This window comes from Coregonus clupeaformis, chromosome 7 (genome assembly GCF_020615455.1).
Source record: "Coregonus clupeaformis isolate EN_2021a chromosome 7, ASM2061545v1, whole genome shotgun sequence".
NCBI classification, from domain to species: Eukaryota; Metazoa; Chordata; class Actinopteri; order Salmoniformes; family Salmonidae; genus Coregonus; species Coregonus clupeaformis.
Genome location: NC_059198.1, coordinates 53,966,809 through 53,987,358, shown reverse-complemented (window position 1 = coordinate 53,987,358; position 20,550 = coordinate 53,966,809). Strand labels below are relative to the sequence as shown.

Genomic DNA, 20,550 nt, shown 5'->3' with positions numbered 1-20,550 from the left:
GACATGCACGCGCAGTTACAAGCCTGCTAGAGTTAGCGGCAGGAGGACGAGCAATATCCCACGTTGTAGTACTTGGATGTGAAGTTAACTGAAGCTGGTTAGCTTTAGAAAACCCTGAGTATCTCTGTCTTGCTTTGTAATACACCTCAGGTTGTCCAGAAATCCTGGTTGGAGGACTTCGTATTTCACTTCTGATTCTGGAAATCTTCCAACTTGGATTTGAGGAAAACCTGGAAACTTTGGGAAAGTTGCAAGAATTTTACAACTCTAGTCTCAAATCAGACGCAATACACACACCTCCTAACTGGTGACCAATGAAAATACACAGTACACACCCCTCCTAACTGGTGACCAATGAAAATACACAGTACACACCCCTCCTAACTGGTGACCAATGAAAATACACAGTACACACCCCTCCTAACTGGTGACCAATGTAGGCCATCCGCCCATCAGCCAGACGTGTGATTGGGTAGCGCAGAGGAAGGGCAGAACGGTTAGCGAAGCGCGCTGATTGGCTGTCCTCCAGGGCTCGGATGATGTCATCGATGATGCAGGTATTCTTGTCGTCGAGAAGACAGAGGTGGGAGAAAGAGTAGTTGAACCCCAACACTGGAACCTGGAGCTGAACGACAGCACGGTGGAGCTGAAGAGAGAGACATTTCCTTATATCTGTGTTTCTTTACCAATCCATTCAATCAGTAGTGATGTCATTGCCTTTACACAGGAAACAAGCCTGTTATTTTGGAACATGAAAGTACCTGTATGTATGTAATACACAGTGCATTCGGAAAGTATTCAGACCCCTTGACTTTTTCCACATTTTGTTACTTTACAGCCTTATTCTAAAATTGATTAAATTGTTTTTTCCCCCTCATCAATCTACACACAATACCCCATAATGACTAAGTAAAAACAGGTTTTTAGAAATGTGTGGTCCTCTGTAGCTCAATTGGTAGAGCATGGCGCTTGTAATGCCAAGGTAGTGGGTTCGATCCCCGGGACCACCCATACACAAAAATGTATGCATGCATGACTGTAAGTCGCTTTGTATAAAAGTGTCTGCTAAATGGCATATTATTATATTTATTAAAAATAAAAACACGGAAATATAACATTTACATAAGTATTCAGACCTTTTACTCAGTACTTTGTTGAAGCAACTGTGGCAGCGATTACAGCCTCGAGTCTTCTTTGGTATGACACTACAAGCTTGGCACACCTGTATTTGGGGAGTTTCTCCCATTCTTCTCTGCAGATCCTCTCAAGCTCTGTCAGGTTGGATGGGGAGTGTTGCTGCAAAGCTATTTTCAGGTCTCTCCAGAGATGTTTGATCAGGTTCAAGTCCGGGCTCTGGCTGGGCCACTCAAGGGTCTTGGTGGTTCCAAACGTTTTCCATTTAAGGATTATGAAGGCCACTGTGTTCTTGGGGACCTTCAATGCTGTACATATTTTTTGATACCCTTCCCCAGATCTGTGCCTTGACACAATCCTGTCACGGAGCTCTACGGACAATTCCTTCGACCTCATGGCTTGGTTGTTGCTCTGACATTCACTGTCAACTGTGGGACCTTATATAGACTGGCGTCTGCCTTTCCAGATCACGTCCAATCAATTGAATTTACCACAGGTGGACTCCAATCAAGATGTAGAAACATCAAGGATGATCAATGGAATCAGGATGCACCTGAGCTCAATTTCGAGTCTGAATACTTATGCAAATAAGGTATTTCTGTTGTTGGTTTTTTATAAATATGCAAAAATGTCTAAAAAACTGTTTTCGCTTTGTCATTATGGGGTATTGTGTGTAGATTGATGAGGAAAAATAATAATTTAATCCATTTTAGAATAAGGCTGTAACGTAACAACATGTGGAAAAAGGGAAGGGGTCTGAATACTTTCCGAATGCACTGCATACACCTATTCTATAATCTACCTACTACCATATGTACCAGTATGTATATAATTACATTCCTATAATTATACTGTTTGTGTACTGTATGTCCAATAATACAGTACAAACACTGTATTGGGAGAAGTATCGACAGATTAAGAAGCATTCTGTTCTGTTTCCATGGCAAGAAGACAACAGGGATCATGCACGTAGTTACAGTTACTAGGAAACAGCGATGCAATTCACAGTGTGTGGGCGGAGTTATCACCCACCTTGGAATGCTGCATCTACCAGTGCTCGTGTGTGTGTGTATGGTGACTAGACTACCCATTACATCCCATACGTCACCTTCAACATCTGAGCCTTAACCCCTAACATTGATCAGATTTGAAAACAATGTGTTGTTACTGACTGGATGGAACGGCTCCTTGGGACTGCAATGCTACTTCCTGCTTTAACCCTGCTCCAAATAGCAGACATCCTGATTTGTTATAAACACTTCTGATAAAGTATCAAACATCCCTGACTTTGACTGTATTAGTAATAGATCAGTATTAAGGTGTTCATTATTTACCAGTATATGTTCTCCACAGCTGGTTCAGACCATATGTACACACTACACTACATTTTACATGTTGGTCATTTAGCAGATGCTCTTCTCCAGAGCGACTTACAGTTAGTGCATTCATCTTAAGTTAGCTAGATGGGACAACCACATATCACAGGCATAGAAAGTAAACCCAGATTCGTCCGTCGGACTGCCAGATGGTGAAGCGTGATTCATCACTCCAGAGAAAGCGTTTCCACTGCTCCAGAGTCCAATGGTGGCGAGTTTACACCACTCCAGCCGACGCTTGGCATTGCTCATGGGGATCTTGGGCTTGTGTGCGGCTGCTCGGCCATGGAACCCATTTCATGAAGCTCCCGATGAACAGTTATTGTGCTGACGTTGCTTCCAGAGGGAGTCTGGAACTCAGTAGTGAGTGTTGCGACCAAGGACAGACAATGTTTACGCGATACGCACTTCAGTGGTCCCGTTCTGTGAGCTTGTGTGGCCTACTACTTCACGGTTGAGCCGTTGTTGCTCCTAGACGTTTCCACTTCACAATAACAGCACTTACAGTTGACCGGGGCAGCTCTAGCAGGGCAGAAATGTGAAGAACTGACTTGTTGGAAAGGTGGCATCCTATGACGGTGCCACGTTGAAAATCACTGAGCTCTTCAGTAAGGCCATTCTACAGCTAATGTTAGACTATGGAGATTGCATGGCTGTGTGCTCGATTATATACACCTATCAGCAACGGGTGTGGTTGAAATTGCCGAATCCACTAATTTGACGGGGTGTCCACATACTTTTGAATACATAGTGTATCCCCTGACCAGGCTGAATATACAGTGTTTTCGGAAAGTATTCAGACCGCTTGACTTTTACCACATTTTGTTACATTACAGCCTTATTCTAAAATATATATTGTTTAAATGTCTCCGCAATCTACACACAATACCCCATAATGACGAAGCGAAAACAGGTTTTTTTTTTCTTTTGAAAATGGATTACAACTAAAAAACATAAATACCTTATTTACAAAACTATTCACACCCTTTACTATGAGACTCCAAATGGAGCTCAGGTACACCCTGTTTCCATTGCTCATCCTTGAGATGTTTCTTCAACTTGATTGGAGTCCACCTGTGGTAAATTCTATTGATTGGACATGATTTGGAAAGGCACACACCTGTCTATATAAGGTCCCACAGTTGACAGTGCATGTCAGAGCAAAAACCAAGCCATGCGGTCGAAGGAATGGTCCGTAGAGCGCCGAGACAGGATTGTGTCGAGGCACAGATCTGGGGAAAGGTACCAAAAAATGTCTGCAGCATTGAAGGTCCCCAAGAACACAGTGGCCTCCATCATTCTTAAATGGAAGAAGTTTGGAACCACCAAGACTCTTCCTAGAGCTGGCCACCCGGACAAACTGAGCAATCGGGGGAGAAGGGCCTTGGTCAGGGAGGTGACCAAGAACCCGATGGTCACTCTGACAGAGCTCTGGAGTTTCTCTGTGGAGATGGGAAAACCTTCCAGAAGGACAACCATCTCTGCAGCACTCCACCAATCAGGCCTTTATGGTACAGTGGCCAGACGGAAGCCACTCCTCAGTAAAAGGCACATGACAGCCCACTTGGAGTTTGCCAAAAGGCACCTAAAGACTCTCAGACCATGAGAAACAAGATTCTCTGAACCAAGATTGAACTCTTTGGCCTGAATGCCAAGCGTCACGTCTGGAGGAAACCTGGCACCATCCCTACGGTGAAGCATGGTGGTAGCAGCATCATGCTATGGGGATATATTTCAGCGGCAGGGACTGGGAGACTAGTCAGGATCGGGGCAAAGATGAACGGAGCAAAGTACAGAGAGAACCTTGATGAAAACCTGCTCCAGAGCTCTCAGGACCTCAGACTGGGGAGAAGGTTCACCTTCCAACAGGACAACGACCCTAAGCACACAGCCAAGACAACGCAGGAGTGGCTTCGGGACAAGTCTCTGAATGTCCTTTAGTGGCCCAGCTGGGCCCGGACTTGACATGTGTGCCAAGCTTGTAGCGTCATACCCAAGAAGACTCGAGGCTGTAATCGCTGCCAAAGTTGCTTCAACAAAGTACTGAGTAAAGGATCTGAATAATAATAATAATAATAATATGCCATTTAGCAGACGCTTTTATCCAAAGCGAATACTTATGTAAATGTTATATTTCAGATGTTTTCTATTTTGTTTTGCAAAAATGTCTAAAAACTGGTTTCTGCTTTGTCATTATGATGTATTGTGTAGATTGATGAGGGGAAAAAAAACAATTTAATCAATTTTAGAATAAGGCTGTATCGTAACAAAATGTGGAAAAAGTCAAGGGGTCTGAATACTTTCTGAAGGCACTGTATATACCTCCTGGCCTGGCTGACTGACTGAATGGTTCAGACTATATATACCTGTTGGCCTGGCTGACTGACTGAATGGTTCAGACTATATATACCTCCTGACTGACTGAATGGTTCAGACTATATATACCTCCTGGCCTGGCTGACTGACTGAATGGTTCAGACTATATATCCCTCCTGGCCTGGCTGACTGACTGAATGGTTCAGACTATATATACCTCCTGACTGACTGAATGGTTCAGACTATATATACCTATTGGCCTGGCTGACTGACTGAATGGTTCAGACTATATATACCTCCTGACTGACTGAATGGTTCAGACTATATATACCTGTTGGCCTGGCTGACTGACTGAATGGTTCAGACTATATATACCTGTTGGCCTGGCTGACTGACTGGTTCAGACTATATATACCTGTTGGCCTGGCTGACTGACTGACTGGTTCAGACTATATATACCTCCTGACTGACTGAATGGTTCACACTATATATACCTCCTGACTGACTGAATGGTTCACACTATATATACCTCCTGATTGACTGAATGGTTCACACTATATATACCTCCTGACTGACTGAATGGTTCAGACTATATATACCTGTTGGCCTGGCTGACTGACTGAATGGTTCAGACTACATATACCTGTTGGCCTGGCTGACTGACTGAATGGTTCAGACTACATATACCTGTTGGCCTGGCTGACTGACTGAATGGTTCAGACTATATATACCTCCTGACTGACTGAATGGTTCAGACTATATATACCTCCTGACTGACTGAATGGTTCAGATTATATATATCTGTTGGCCTGGCTGACTGACTGAATGGTTCAGACTACATATACCTGTTGGCCTGGCTGACTGACTGAATGGTTCAGACTATATATACCTCCTGACTGACTGAATGGTTCAGACTATATATACCTCCTGACTGACTGAATGGTTCAGACTATATATACCTATTGGCCTGGCTGACTGACTGAATGGTTCAGACTATATATACCTCCTGACTGACTGAATGGTTCAGACTATATATACCTGTTGGCCTGGCTGACTGACTGAATGGTTCAGACTATATATACCTCCTGACTGACTGAATGGTTCAGACTATATATACCTCCTGACTGACTGAATGGTTCAGACTATATATACCTGTTGGCCTGGCTGACTGACTGAATGGTTCAGACTACATATACCTGTTGGCCTGGCTGACTGACTGAATGGTTCAGACTACATATACCTGTTGGCCTGGCTGACTGACTGAATGGTTCAGACTATATATACCTGTTGGCCTGGCTGACTGACTGGTTCAGACTATATATACCTCCTGACTGACTGAATGGTTCAGACTATATATACCTGTTGGCCTGGCTGACTGACTGAATGGTTCAGACTACATATACCTGTTGGCCTGGCTGACTGACTGAATGGTTCAGACTACATATACCTGTTGGCCTGGCTGACTGACTGGTTCAGACTATATATACCTCCTGACTGACTGAATGGTTCAGACTACATATACCTGTTGGCCTGGCTGACTGACTGAATGGTTCAGACTATATATACCTGTTGGCCTGGCTGACTGACTGGTTCAGACTATATATACCTCCTGACTGACTGAATGGTTCAGACTATATATACCTGTTGGCCTGGCTGACTGACTGGTTCAGACTATATATACCTCCTGACTGACTGAATGGTTCAGACTACATATACCTGTTGGCCTGGCTGACTGACTGAATGGTTCAGACTATATATCCTGTTGGCCTGGCTGACTGACTGGTTCAGACTATATATACCTCCTGACTGACTGAATGGTTCAGACTACATATACCTGTTGGCCTGGCTGACTGACTGAATGGTTCAGACTATATATACCTGTTGGCCTGGCTGACTGACTGGTTCAGACTATATATACCTCCTGACTGACTGACTGGTTCAGACTATATATACCTGTTGGCCTGGCTGACTGACTGGTTCAGACTATATATACCTCCTGACTGACTGAATGGTTCAGACTATATATACCTCCTGACTGACTGAATGGTTCAGACTATATATACCTGTTGGCCTGGCTGACTGACTGAATGGTTCAGACTACATATACCTGTTGGCCTGGCTGACTGACTGAATGGTTCAGACTATATATACCTCCTGACTGACTGAATGGTTCAGACTATATATACCTGTTGGCCTGGCTGACTGACTGAATGGTTCAGACTATATATACCTCCTGACTGACTGAATGGTTCAGACTATATATACCTATTGGCCTGGCTGACTGACTGAATGGTTCAGACTATATATACCTCCTGACTGACTGAATGGTTCAGATTATATATACCTGTTGGCCTGGCTGACTGACTGAATGGTTCAGACTACATATACCTGTTGGCCTGGCTGACTGACTGAATGGTTCAGACTATATATACCTCCTGACTGACTGAATGGTTCAGACTATATATACCTCCTGACTGACTGACTGGTTCAGACTACATATACCTGTTGGCCTGGCTGACTGACTGAATGGTTCAGACTATATATACCTGTTGGCCTGGCTGACTGACTGAATGGTTCAGACTATATATACCTCCTGACTGACTGAATGGTTCAGACTATATATACCTCCTGACTGACTGAATGGTTCAGACTATATATACCTGTTGGCCTGGCTGACTGACTGAATGGTTCAGACTATATATACCTCCTGACTGACTGAATGGTTCAGACTATATATACCTATTGGCCTGGCTGACTGACTGAATGGTTCAGACTATATATACCTCCTGACTGACTGAATGGTTCAGACTATATATACCTCCTGACTGACTGAATGGTTCAGACTATATATACCTGTTGGCCTGGCTGATTGACTGGTTCAGACTATATATACCTCCTGGCCTGGCTGACTGACTGGTTCAGACTATATATCCCTCCTGGCCTGGCTGACTGGCTGACTGACTGGTTCAGACTATATATACCTCCTGGCCTGGCTGACTGACTGGTTCAGACTATATATACCTCCTGGCCTGGCTGACTGACTGGTTCAGACTATATATACCTCCTGGCCTGGCTGACTGGCTGACTGACTGGTTCAGACTATATATACCTCCTGGCCTGGCTGACTGACTGGTTCAGACTATATATACCTCCTGGCCTGGCTGACTGACTGGTTCAGACTATATATCCCTCCTGGCCTGGCTGACTGACTGGTTCAGACTATATATACCTCCTGGCCTGGCTGACTGACTGAATGGTTCAGACTATATATACCTCCTGACTGACTGAATGGTTCAGACTACATATACCTGTTGGCCTGGCTGACTGACTGAATGGTTCAGACTATATATACCTCCTGACTGACTGAATGGTTCAGACTATATATACCTGTTGGCCTGGCTGACTGACTGGTTCAGACTATATATACCTCCTGGCCTGGCTGACTGACTGGTTCAGACTATATAACCTCCTGGCCTGGCTGACTGACTGAATGGTTCAGACTATATATACCTGTTGGCCTGGCTGACTGACTGAATGGTTCAGACTATATATACCTCCTGACTGACTGAATGGTTCACACTATATATACCTCCTGACTGACTGAATGGTTCAGACTATATATACCTGTTGGCCTGGCTGACTGACTGAATGGTTCAGACTACATATACCTGTTGGCCTGGCTGACTGACTGAATGGTTCAGACTACATATACCTGTTGGCCTGGCTGACTGACTGAATGGTTCAGACTATATATACCTCCTGACTGACTGAATGGTTCAGACTATATATACCTGTTGGCCTGGCTGACTGACTGAATGGTTCAGACTATATATACCTCCTGACTGACTGAATGGTTCAGACTATATATACCTATTGGCCTGGCTGACTGACTGAATGGTTCAGACTATATATACCTCCTGACTGACTGAATGGTTCAGACTATATATACCTGTTGGCCTGGCTGACTGACTGAATGGTTCAGACTATATATACCTCCTGACTGACTGAATGGTTCAGACTATATATACCTGTTGGCCTGGCTGACTGACTGAATGGTTCAGACTATATATACCTCCTGACTGACTGAATGGTTCAGACTATATATACCTGTTGGCCTGGCTGACTGACTGAATGGTTCAGACTACATATACCTGTTGGCCTGGCTGACTGACTGAATGGTTCAGACTACATATACCTGTTGGCCTGGCTGACTGACTGAATGGTTCAGACTATATATACCTCCTGGCCTGGCTGACTGACTGGGTTCAGACTATATATACCTCCTGGCCTGGCTGACTGACTGAATGGTTCAGACTATATATACCTGTTGGCCTGGCTGACTGACTGAATGGTTCAGACTATATATACCTCCTGACTGACTGAATGGTTCAGACTACATATACCTGTTGGCCTGGCTGACTGACTGAATGGTTCAGACTACATATACCTGTTGGCCTGGCTGACTGACTGAATGGTTCAGACTATATATACCTCCTGACTGACTGAATGGTTCAGACTATATATACCTGTTGGCCTGGCTGACTGACTGAATGGTTCAGACTATATATACCTCCTGACTGACTGAATGGTTCAGACTATATATACCTATTGGCCTGGCTGACTGACTGAATGGTTCAGACTATATATACCTCCTGACTGACTGAATGGTTCAGACTATATATACCTGTTGGCCTGGCTGACTGACTGAATGGTTCAGACTACATATACCTGTTGGCCTGGCTGACTGACTGAATGGTTCAGACTATATATACCTCCTGACTGACTGAATGGTTCAGACTATATATACCTATTGGCCTGGCTGACTGACTGAATGGTTCAGACTATATATACCTCCTGACTGACTGACTGGTTCAGACTACATATACCTGTTGGCCTGGCTGACTGACTGAATGGTTCAGACTATATATACCTGTTGGCCTGGCTGACTGACTGAATGGTTCAGACTATATATACCTCCTGACTGACTGAATGGTTCAGACTATATATACCTATTGGCCTGGCTGACTGACTGAATGGTTCAGACTATATATACCTCCTGACTGACTGAATGGTTCAGACTATATATACCTCCTGACTGACTGAATGGTTCAGACTATATATACCTGTTGGCCTGGCTGATTGACTGGTTCAGACTATATATACCTCCTGGCCTGGCTGACTGACTGGTTCAGACTATATATCCCTCCTGGCCTGGCTGACTGGCTGACTGACTGGTTCAGACTATATATACCTCCTGGCCTGGCTGACTGACTGGTTCAGACTATATATACCTCCTGGCCTGGCTGACTGACTGGTTCAGACTATATATACCTCCTGACTGGCTGACTGGCTGACTGACTGGTTCAGACTATATATACCTCCTGGCCTGGCTGACTGACTGGTTCAGACTATATATACCTCCTGGCCTGGCTGACTGACTGACTGGTTCAGACTATATATACCTCCTGGCCTGGCTGACTGACTGGTTCAGACTATATATACCTCCTGGCCTGGCTGACTGACTGGTTCAGACTATATATCCCTCCTGGCCTGGCTGACTGACTGGTTCAGACTATATATACCTCCTGGCCTGGCTGACTGACTGGTTCAGACTATATATCCCTCCTGGCCTGGCTGACTGACTGGTTCAGACTATATATACCTCCTGGCCTGGCTGACTGACTGGTTCAGACTATATATACCTCCTGGCCTGGCTGACTGACTGGTTCAGACTATATATCCCTCCTGGCCTGGCTGACTGACTGGTTCAGACTATATATACCTCCTGACTGACTGAATGGTTCAGATTATATATATCTGTTGGCCTGGCTGACTGACTGAATGGTTCAGACTACATATACCTGTTGGCCTGGCTGACTGACTGAATGGTTCAGACTATATATACCTCCTGACTGACTGAATGGTTCAGACTATATATACCTATTGGCCTGGCTGACTGACTGAATGGTTCAGACTATATATACCTCCTGACTGACTGAATGGTTCAGACTATATATACCTGTTGGCCTGGCTGACTGACTGAATGGTTCAGACTATATATACCTCCTGACTGACTGAATGGTTCAGACTATATATCCCTCCTGGCCTGGCTGACTGACTGAATGGTTCAGACTATATATACCCTCCTGGCCTGGCTGACTGACTGGTTCAGACTATATATACCTGTTGGCCTGGCTGACTGACTGGTTCAGACTATATATACCTGTTGGCCTGGCTGACTGACTGACTGGTTCAGACTATATATACCTCCTGACTGACTGAATGGTTCACACTATATATACCTCCTGACTGACTGAATGGTTCACACTATATATACCTCCTGACTGACTGAATGGTTCAGACTATATATACCTGTTGGCCTGGCTGACTGACTGAATGGTTCAGACTACATATACCTGTTGGCCTGGCTGACTGACTGAATGGTTCAGACTACATATACCTGTTGGCCTGGCTGACTGACTGAATGGTTCAGACTATATATACCTCCTGACTGACTGAATGGTTCAGACTATATATACCTCCTGACTGACTGAATGGTTCAGATTATATATATCTGTTGGCCTGGCTGACTGACTGAATGGTTCAGACTACATATACCTGTTGGCCTGGCTGACTGACTGAATGGTTCAGACTATATATACCTCCTGACTGACTGAATGGTTCAGACTATATATACCTATTGGCCTGGCTGACTGACTGAATGGTTCAGACTATATATACCTCCTGACTGACTGAATGGTTCAGACTATATATACCTGTTGGCCTGGCTGACTGACTGAATGGTTCAGACTATATATACCTCCTGACTGACTGAATGGTTCAGACTATATATACCTCCTGACTGACTGAATGGTTCAGACTATATATACCTGTTGGCCTGGCTGACTGACTGAATGGTTCAGACTATATATACCTCCTGACTGACTGAATGGTTCAGACTATATATACCTCCTGACTGACTGAATGGTTCAGACTATATATACCTCCTGACTGACTGAATGGTTCAGATTATATATATCTGTTGGCCTGGCTGACTGACTGAATGGTTCAGACTACATATACCTGTTGGCCTGGCTGACTGACTGAATGGTTCAGACTACATATACCTGTTGGCCTGGCTGACTGACTGAATGGTTCAGACTATATATACCTCCTGACTGACTGAATGGTTCAGACTATATATACCTGTTGGCCTGGCTGACTGACTGAATGGTTCAGACTATATATACCTCCTGACTGACTGAATGGTTCAGACTATATATACCTATTGGCCTGGCTGACTGACTGAATGGTTCAGACTATATATACCTCCTGACTGACTGAATGGTTCAGACTATATATACCTGTTGGCCTGGCTGACTGACTGAATGGTTCAGACTACATATACCTGTTGGCCTGGCTGACTGACTGAATGGTTCAGACTATATATACCTCCTGACTGACTGAATGGTTCAGACTATATATACCTCCTGACTGACTGACTGGTTCAGACTACATATACCTGTTGGCCTGGCTGACTGACTGAATGGTTCAGACTATATATACCTGTTGGCCTGGCTGACTGACTGAATGGTTCAGACTATATATACCTCCTGACTGACTGAATGGTTCAGACTATATATACCTATTGGCCTGGCTGACTGACTGAATGGTTCAGACTATATATACCTCCTGACTGACTGAATGGTTCAGACTATATATACCTCCTGACTGACTGAATGGTTCAGACTATATATACCTGTTGGCCTGGCTGATTGACTGGTTCAGACTATATATACCTCCTGGCCTGGCTGACTGACTGGTTCAGACTATATATACCTCCTGGCCTGGCTGACTGACTGGTTCAGACTATATATACCTCCTGGCCTGGCTGACTGGCTGACTGACTGGTTCAGACTATATATACCTCCTGGCCTGGCTGACTGACTGGTTCAGACTATATATACCTCCTGGCCTGGCTGACTGACTGGTTCAGACTATATATACCTCCTGGCCTGGCTGACTGGCTGACTGACTGGTTCAGACTATATATACCTCCTGGCCTGGCTGACTGACTGGTTCAGACTATATATACCTCCTGGCCTGGCTGACTGACTGGTTCAGACTATATATACCTCCTGGCCTGGCTGACTGGCTGACTGACTGGTTCAGACTATATATACCTCATGGCCTGGCTGACTGACTGGTTCAGACTATATACCTCCTGGCCTGGCTGACTGACTGGTTCAGACTATATATCCCTCCTGGCCTGGCTGACTGACTGGTTCAGACTATATATACCTCCTGGCCTGGCTGACTGACTGAATGGTTCAGACTATATATACCTCCTGACTGACTGAATGGTTCAGACTACATATACCTGTTGGCCTGGCTGACTGACTGAATGGTTCAGACTATATATACCTCCTGACTGACTGAATGGTTCAGACTATATATACCTGTTGGCCTGGCTGACTGACTGGTTCAGACTATATATACCTCCTGGCCTGGCTGACTGACTGGTTCAGACTATATATACCTCCTGGCCTGGCTGACTGACTGAATGGTTCAGACTATATATACCTGTTGGCCTGGCTGACTGACTGAATGGTTCAGACTATATATACCTCCTGACTGACTGAATGGTTCACACTATATATACCTCCTGACTGACTGAATGGTTCAGACTATATATACCTGTTGGCCTGGCTGACTGACTGAATGGTTCAGACTACATATACCTGTTGGCCTGGCTGACTGACTGAATGGTTCAGACTACATATACCTGTTGGCCTGGCTGACTGACTGAATGGTTCAGACTATATATACCTCCTGACTGACTGAATGGTTCAGACTATATATACCTGTTGGCCTGGCTGACTGACTGAATGGTTCAGACTATATATACCTCCTGACTGACTGAATGGTTCAGACTATATATACCTATTGGCCTGGCTGACTGACTGAATGGTTCAGACTATATATACCTCCTGACTGACTGAATGGTTCAGACTATATATACCTGTTGGCCTGGCTGACTGACTGAATGGTTCAGACTATATATACCTCCTGACTGACTGAATGGTTCAGACTATATATACCTGTTGGCCTGGCTGACTGACTGAATGGTTCAGACTATATATACCTCCTGACTGACTGAATGGTTCAGACTATATATACCTGTTGGCCTGGCTGACTGACTGAATGGTTCAGACTACATATACCTGTTGGCCTGGCTGACTGACTGAATGGTTCAGACTACATATACCTGTTGGCCTGGCTGACTGACTGAATGGTTCAGACTATATATACCTCCTGGCCTGGCTGACTGACTGGTTCAGACTATATATACCTCCTGGCCTGGCTGACTGACTGAATGGTTCAGACTATATATACCTGTTGGCCTGGCTGACTGACTGAATGGTTCAGACTATATATACCTCCTGACTGACTGAATGGTTCAGACTACATATACCTGTTGGCCTGGCTGACTGACTGAATGGTTCAGACTACATATACCTGTTGGCCTGGCTGACTGACTGAATGGTTCAGACTATATATACCTCCTGACTGACTGAATGGTTCAGACTATATATACCTGTTGGCCTGGCTGACTGACTGAATGGTTCAGACTATATATACCTCCTGACTGACTGAATGGTTCAGACTATATATACCTATTGGCCTGGCTGACTGACTGAATGGTTCAGACTATATATCCTCCTGACTGACTGAATGGTTCAGACTATATATACCTGTTGGCCTGGCTGACTGACTGAATGGTTCAGACTACATATACCTGTTGGCCTGGCTGACTGACTGAATGGTTCAGACTATATATACCTCCTGACTGACTGAATGGTTCAGACTATATATACCTATTGGCCTGGCTGACTGACTGAATGGTTCAGACTATATATACCTCCTGACTGACTGACTGGTTCAGACTACATATACCTGTTGGCCTGGCTGACTGACTGAATGGTTCAGACTATATATACCTGTTGGCCTGGCTGACTGACTGAATGGTTCAGACTATATATACCTCCTGACTGACTGAATGGTTCAGACTATATATACCTGTTGGCCTGGCTGACTGACTGAATGGTTCAGACTATATATACCTATTGGCCTGGCTGACTGACTGAATGGTTCAGACTATATATACCTCCTGACTGACTGAATGGTTCAGACTATATATACCTCCTGACTGACTGAATGGTTCAGACTATATATACCTGTTGGCCTGGCTGATTGACTGGTTCAGACTATATATACCTCCTGGCCTGGCTGACTGACTGGTTCAGACTATATATCCCTCCTGGCCTGGCTGACTGACTGGTTCAGACTATATATACCTCCTGGCCTGGCTGACTGACTGGTTCAGACTATATATACCTCCTGGCCTGGCTGACTGACTGGTTCAGACTATATATACCTCCTGACTGGCTGACTGACTGGTTCAGACTATATATACCTCCTGGCCTGGCTGACTGACTGGTTCAGACTATATATACCTCCTGGCCTGGCTGACTGACTGACTGGTTCAGACTATATATACCTCCTGGCCTGGCTGACTGACTGGTTCAGACTATATATACCTCCTGGCCTGGCTGACTGACTGGTTCAGACTATATATCCCTCCTGGCCTGGCTGACTGACTGGTTCAGACTATATATACCTCCTGGCCTGGCTGACTGACTGGTTCAGACTATATATCCCTCCTGGCCTGGCTGACTGACTGGTTCAGACTATATATACCTCCTGGCCTGGCTGACTGACTGGTTCAGACTATATATACCTCCTGGCCTGGCTGACTGACTGGTTCAGACTATATATCCCTCCTGGCCTGGCTGACTGACTGGTTCAGACTATATATACCTCCTGGCCTGGCTGACTGACTGGTTCAGACTATACATCCCTCCTGGCCTGGCTGACTGACTGGTTCAGACTATATATACCTCCTGGCCTGGCTGACTGACTGGTTCAGACTATATATCCCTCCTGGCCTGGCTGACTGACTGGTTCAGACTATATATACCTCCTGGCCTGGCTGACTGACTGGTTCAGACTATATATCCCTCCTGGCCTGGCTGACTGACTGGTTCAGACTATATATACCTGTTGGCCTGACTGACTGACTGACTGGTTCAGACTATATATACCTCCTGACTGACTGAATGGTTCAGACTATATATACCTCCTGACTGACTGAATGGTTCAGACTATATATACCTCCTGACTGACTGAATGGTTCAGACTATATATACCTCCTGACTGACTGAATGGTTCAGACAATATATACCTATTGGCCTGGCTGACTGACTGAATGGTTCAGACTATATATACCTCCTGACTGACTGAATGGTTCAGACTATATATACCTGTTGGCCTGGCTGACTGACTGAATGGTTCAGACTACATATACCTGTTGGCCTGGCTGACTGACTGAATGGTTCAGACTATATATACCTCCTGACTGACTGAATGGTTCAGACTATATATACCTGTTGGCCTGGCTGACTGACTGAATGGTTCAGACTATATATACCTGTTGGCCTGGCTGACTGACTGAATGGTTCAGACTATATATACCTGTTGGCCTGGCTGACTGACTGAATGGTTCAGACTATATATACCTCCTGACTGACTGAATGGTTCAGACTATATATACCTCCTGACTGACTGAATGGTTCAGACTATATATACCTATTGGCCTGGCTGACTGACTGAATGGTTCAGACTACATATACCTGTTGGCCTGGCTGACTGACTAAATGGTTCAGACTATATATACCTCCTGACTGACTGAATGGTTCAGACTATATATACCTATTGGCCTGGCTGACTGACTGAATGGTTCAGACTATATATACCTCCTGACTGACTGAATGGTTCAGACTATATATACCTGTTGGCCTGGCTGACTGACTGAATGGTTCAGACTATATATACCTCCTGACTGACTGAATGGTTCAGACTATATATACCTATTGGCCTGGCTGACTGACTGAATGGTTCAGACTATATATACCTCCTGACTGACTGAATGGTTCAGACTATATATATCTGTTGGCCTGGCTGACTGACTGAATGGTTCAGACTATATATACCTATTGGCCTGGCTGACTGACTGAATGGTTCAGACTACATATACCTGTTGACCTGGCTGACTGACTAAATGGTTCAGACTATATATACCTCCTGACTGACTAAATGGTTCAGACTATATATACCTCCTGACTGACTGAATGGTTCAGACTATATATACCTCCTGACTGACTGAATGGTTCAGACTATATATACCTCCTGACTGACTGAATGGTTCAGACTATATATACCTGTTGGCCTGGCTGACTGACTGAATGGTTCAGACTATATATACCTCCTGACTGACTGAATGGTTCAGACTATATATACCTCCTGACTGACTGAATGGTTCAGACTATATATACCTCCTGACTGACTGAATGGTTCAGACTATATATACCTGTTGGCCTGGCTGACTGACTGAATGGTTCAGACTATATATACCTCCTGACTGACTGAATGGTTCAGACTATATATACCTGTTGGCCTGGCTGACTGACTGAATGGTTCAGACTATATATACCTATTGGCCTGGCTGACTGACTGAATGGTTCAGACTATATATACCTCCTGACTGACTGAATGGTTCAGACTATATATACCTCCTGACTGACTGAATGGTTCAGACAATATATACCTATTGGCCTGGCTGACTGACTGAATGGTTCAGACTATATATACCTCCTGGCCTGGCTGACTGACTGAATGGTTCAGACTATATATACCTGTTGGCCTGGCTGACTGACTGAATGGTTCAGACTATATATACCTATTGGCCTGGCTGACTGACTGAATGGTTCAGACTATATATACCTATTGGCCTGGCTGACTGACTGAATGGTTCAGGCTATATATACCTCCTGACTGACTGAATGGTTCAGACTATATATACCTATTGGCCTGGCTGACTGACTGAATGGTTCAGACTATATATACCTCCTGACTGACTGAATGGTTCAGACTATATATACCTATTGGCCTGGCTGACTGACTGAATGGTTCAGACTATATATACCTCCTGACTGACTGAATGGTTCAGACTATATATACCTCCTGACTGACTGAATGGTTCAGACTATATATACCTGTTGGCCTGGCTGATTGACTGGTTCAGACTATATATACCTGTTGGCCTGGCTGACTGACTGAATGGTTCAGACTATATATACCTGTTGGCCTGGCTGACTGACTGGTTCAGACTATATATACCTGTTGGCCTGGCTGACTGACTGGTTCAGACTATATATACCTCCTGGCCTGGCTGACTGACTGAATGGTTCAGACTATATATACCTCCTGACTGACTGACTGGTTCAGACTATATATACCCGTTGGTCTGGCTGACTGACTGAATGGTTCAGACTATATATACCTCCTGGCCTGGCTGACTGACTGGTTCAGACTATATATACCTGTTGGCCTGGCTGACTGACTGGTTCAGACTATATATACCTCCTGGCCTGGCTGACTGACTGAATGGTTCAGACTATATATACCTGTTGGCCTGGCTGACTGACTGGTTCAGACTATATATACCTGTTGGCCTGGCTGACTGACTGGTTCAGACTATATATACCTGTTGGCCTGGCTGACTGACTGACTGGTTCACACTATATATACCTCCTGACTGACTGAATGGTTCACACTATATATACCTCCTGACTGACTGAATGGTTCAGACTATATATACCTCCTGACTGACTGAATGGTTCAGACTATATATACCTCCTGGCCTGGCTGACTGACTGAATGGTTCAGACTATATATACCTCCTGACTGACTGACTGGTTCAGACTATATATACCCGTTGGTCTGGCTGACTGACTGAATGGTTCAGACTATATATACCTCCTGGCCTGGCTGACTGACTGACTGGTTCACACTATATATACCTGTTGGCCTGGCTGACTGACTGGTTCAGACTATATATACCTGTTGGCCTGGCTGACTGACTGGTTCAGACTATATATACCTCCTGGCCTGGCTGACTGACTGAATGGTTCAGACTATATATACCTGTTGGCCTGGCTGACTGACTGGTTCAGACTATATATACCTGTTGGCCTGGCTGACTGACTGGTTCAGACTATATATACCTGTTGGCCTGGCTGACTGACTGACTGGTTCACACTATATATACCTCCTGACTGACTGAATGGTTCACACTATATATACCTCCTGACTGACTGAATGGTTCACACTATATATACCTCCTGACTGACTGACTGGTTCAGACTATATATACCTGTTGGCCTGGCTGACTGACTGGTTCAGACTATATATAAAGTGGGGAGAACAAGTATTTGATACACTGTCGATTTTGCAGGTTTTCCTACTTACAAAGCATGTAGAGGTCTGTAATTTTTCTCATAGGTACACTTCAACTGTGAGAGACGGAATCTAAAACAAAAATCCAGAAAATCACATTGTATGATTTTTAAGTAATTAATTTGCTTTTTATTGCATGACATAAGTATTTGATCACCTACCAACCAGTAAGAATTCCGGCTCTCACAGACCTGTTAGTTTTTCTTTAAGAAGCCCTCCTGTTCTCCACTCATTACCTGTATTAACTGCACCTGTTTGAACTCGTTACCTGTATAAAAGACACCTGTCCACAAACTCAATCAAACAGACTCCAACCTCTCCACAATGGCCAAGACCAGAGAGCTGTGTAAGGACATCAGGGATAAAATTGTAGACCTGCACAAGGCTGGGATGGGCTACAGGACAATAGGCAAGCAGCTTGGTGAGAAGGCAACAACTGTTGGCACAATTATTAGAAAATGGAAGAAGTTCAAGATGACGGTCAATCACCCTCGGTCTGGGGCTCCATGCAAGATCTCACCTCGTGGGGCATCAATGATCATGAGGAAGGTGAGGGATCAGCCCAGAACTACACGGCAGGACCTGGTCAATGACCTGAAGAGAGCTGGGACCACAGTCTCAAAGAAAACCATTAGTAACACACTACGCCATCATGGATTAAAATCCTGCAGCGCACGCAAGGTCCCCCTGCTCAAGCCAGTGCATGTCCAGGCCCATCTGAAGTTTGCCAATGACCATCTGAATGATCCAGAGGAGGAATGGGAGAAGGTCATGTGGTCTGATGAGACAAAAATATAGCTTTTTGGTCTAAACTCCACTCGCCGTGTTTGGAGGAAGAAGGATGAGTACAACCCCAAGAACACCATCCCAACCGTGAAGCATGGAGGTGGAAACATCATTCTTTGGGGATGCTTTTCTGCAAAGGGGACCGGACGACTGCACCGTATTGAGGGGAGGATGGATGGGGCCATGTATCGCGAGATCTTGGCCAACAACCTCCTTCCCTCAGTAAGAGCATTGAAGATGGGTCGTGGCTGGGTCTTCCAGCATGACAACGACCCGAAACACACAGCCAGGGCAACTAAGGAGTGGCTCCGTAAGAAGTATCTCAAGGTCCTGGAGTGGCCTAGCCAGTCTCCAGACCTTAACCCAATAGAACATCTTTGGAGGGAGCTGAAAGTCCGTATTGCCCAGCGACAGCCCCGAAACCTGAAGGATCTGGAGAAGGTCTGTATGGAGGAGTGGGCCAAAATCCCTGCTGCAGTGTGTGCAAACCTGGTCAAGAACTACAGGAAACGTATGATCT

General features: G+C 44.9%; 1 protein-coding gene across 1 annotated transcript in view; it reads right to left on the bottom strand.

The window, feature by feature from the left end:
- ptchd1 (patched domain containing 1) overlaps nucleotides 1–20,550 on the bottom strand; it is a 92,421-nt gene that overhangs the window by 53,478 nt on the left and 18,393 nt on the right. The window contains exon 5 of the mRNA XM_045221436.1: nucleotides 416–646. Coding sequence (XP_045077371.1) covers nucleotides 416–646 — 231 coding nt within the window. The remainder of the gene's footprint in view (nucleotides 1–415; nucleotides 647–20,550) is intronic.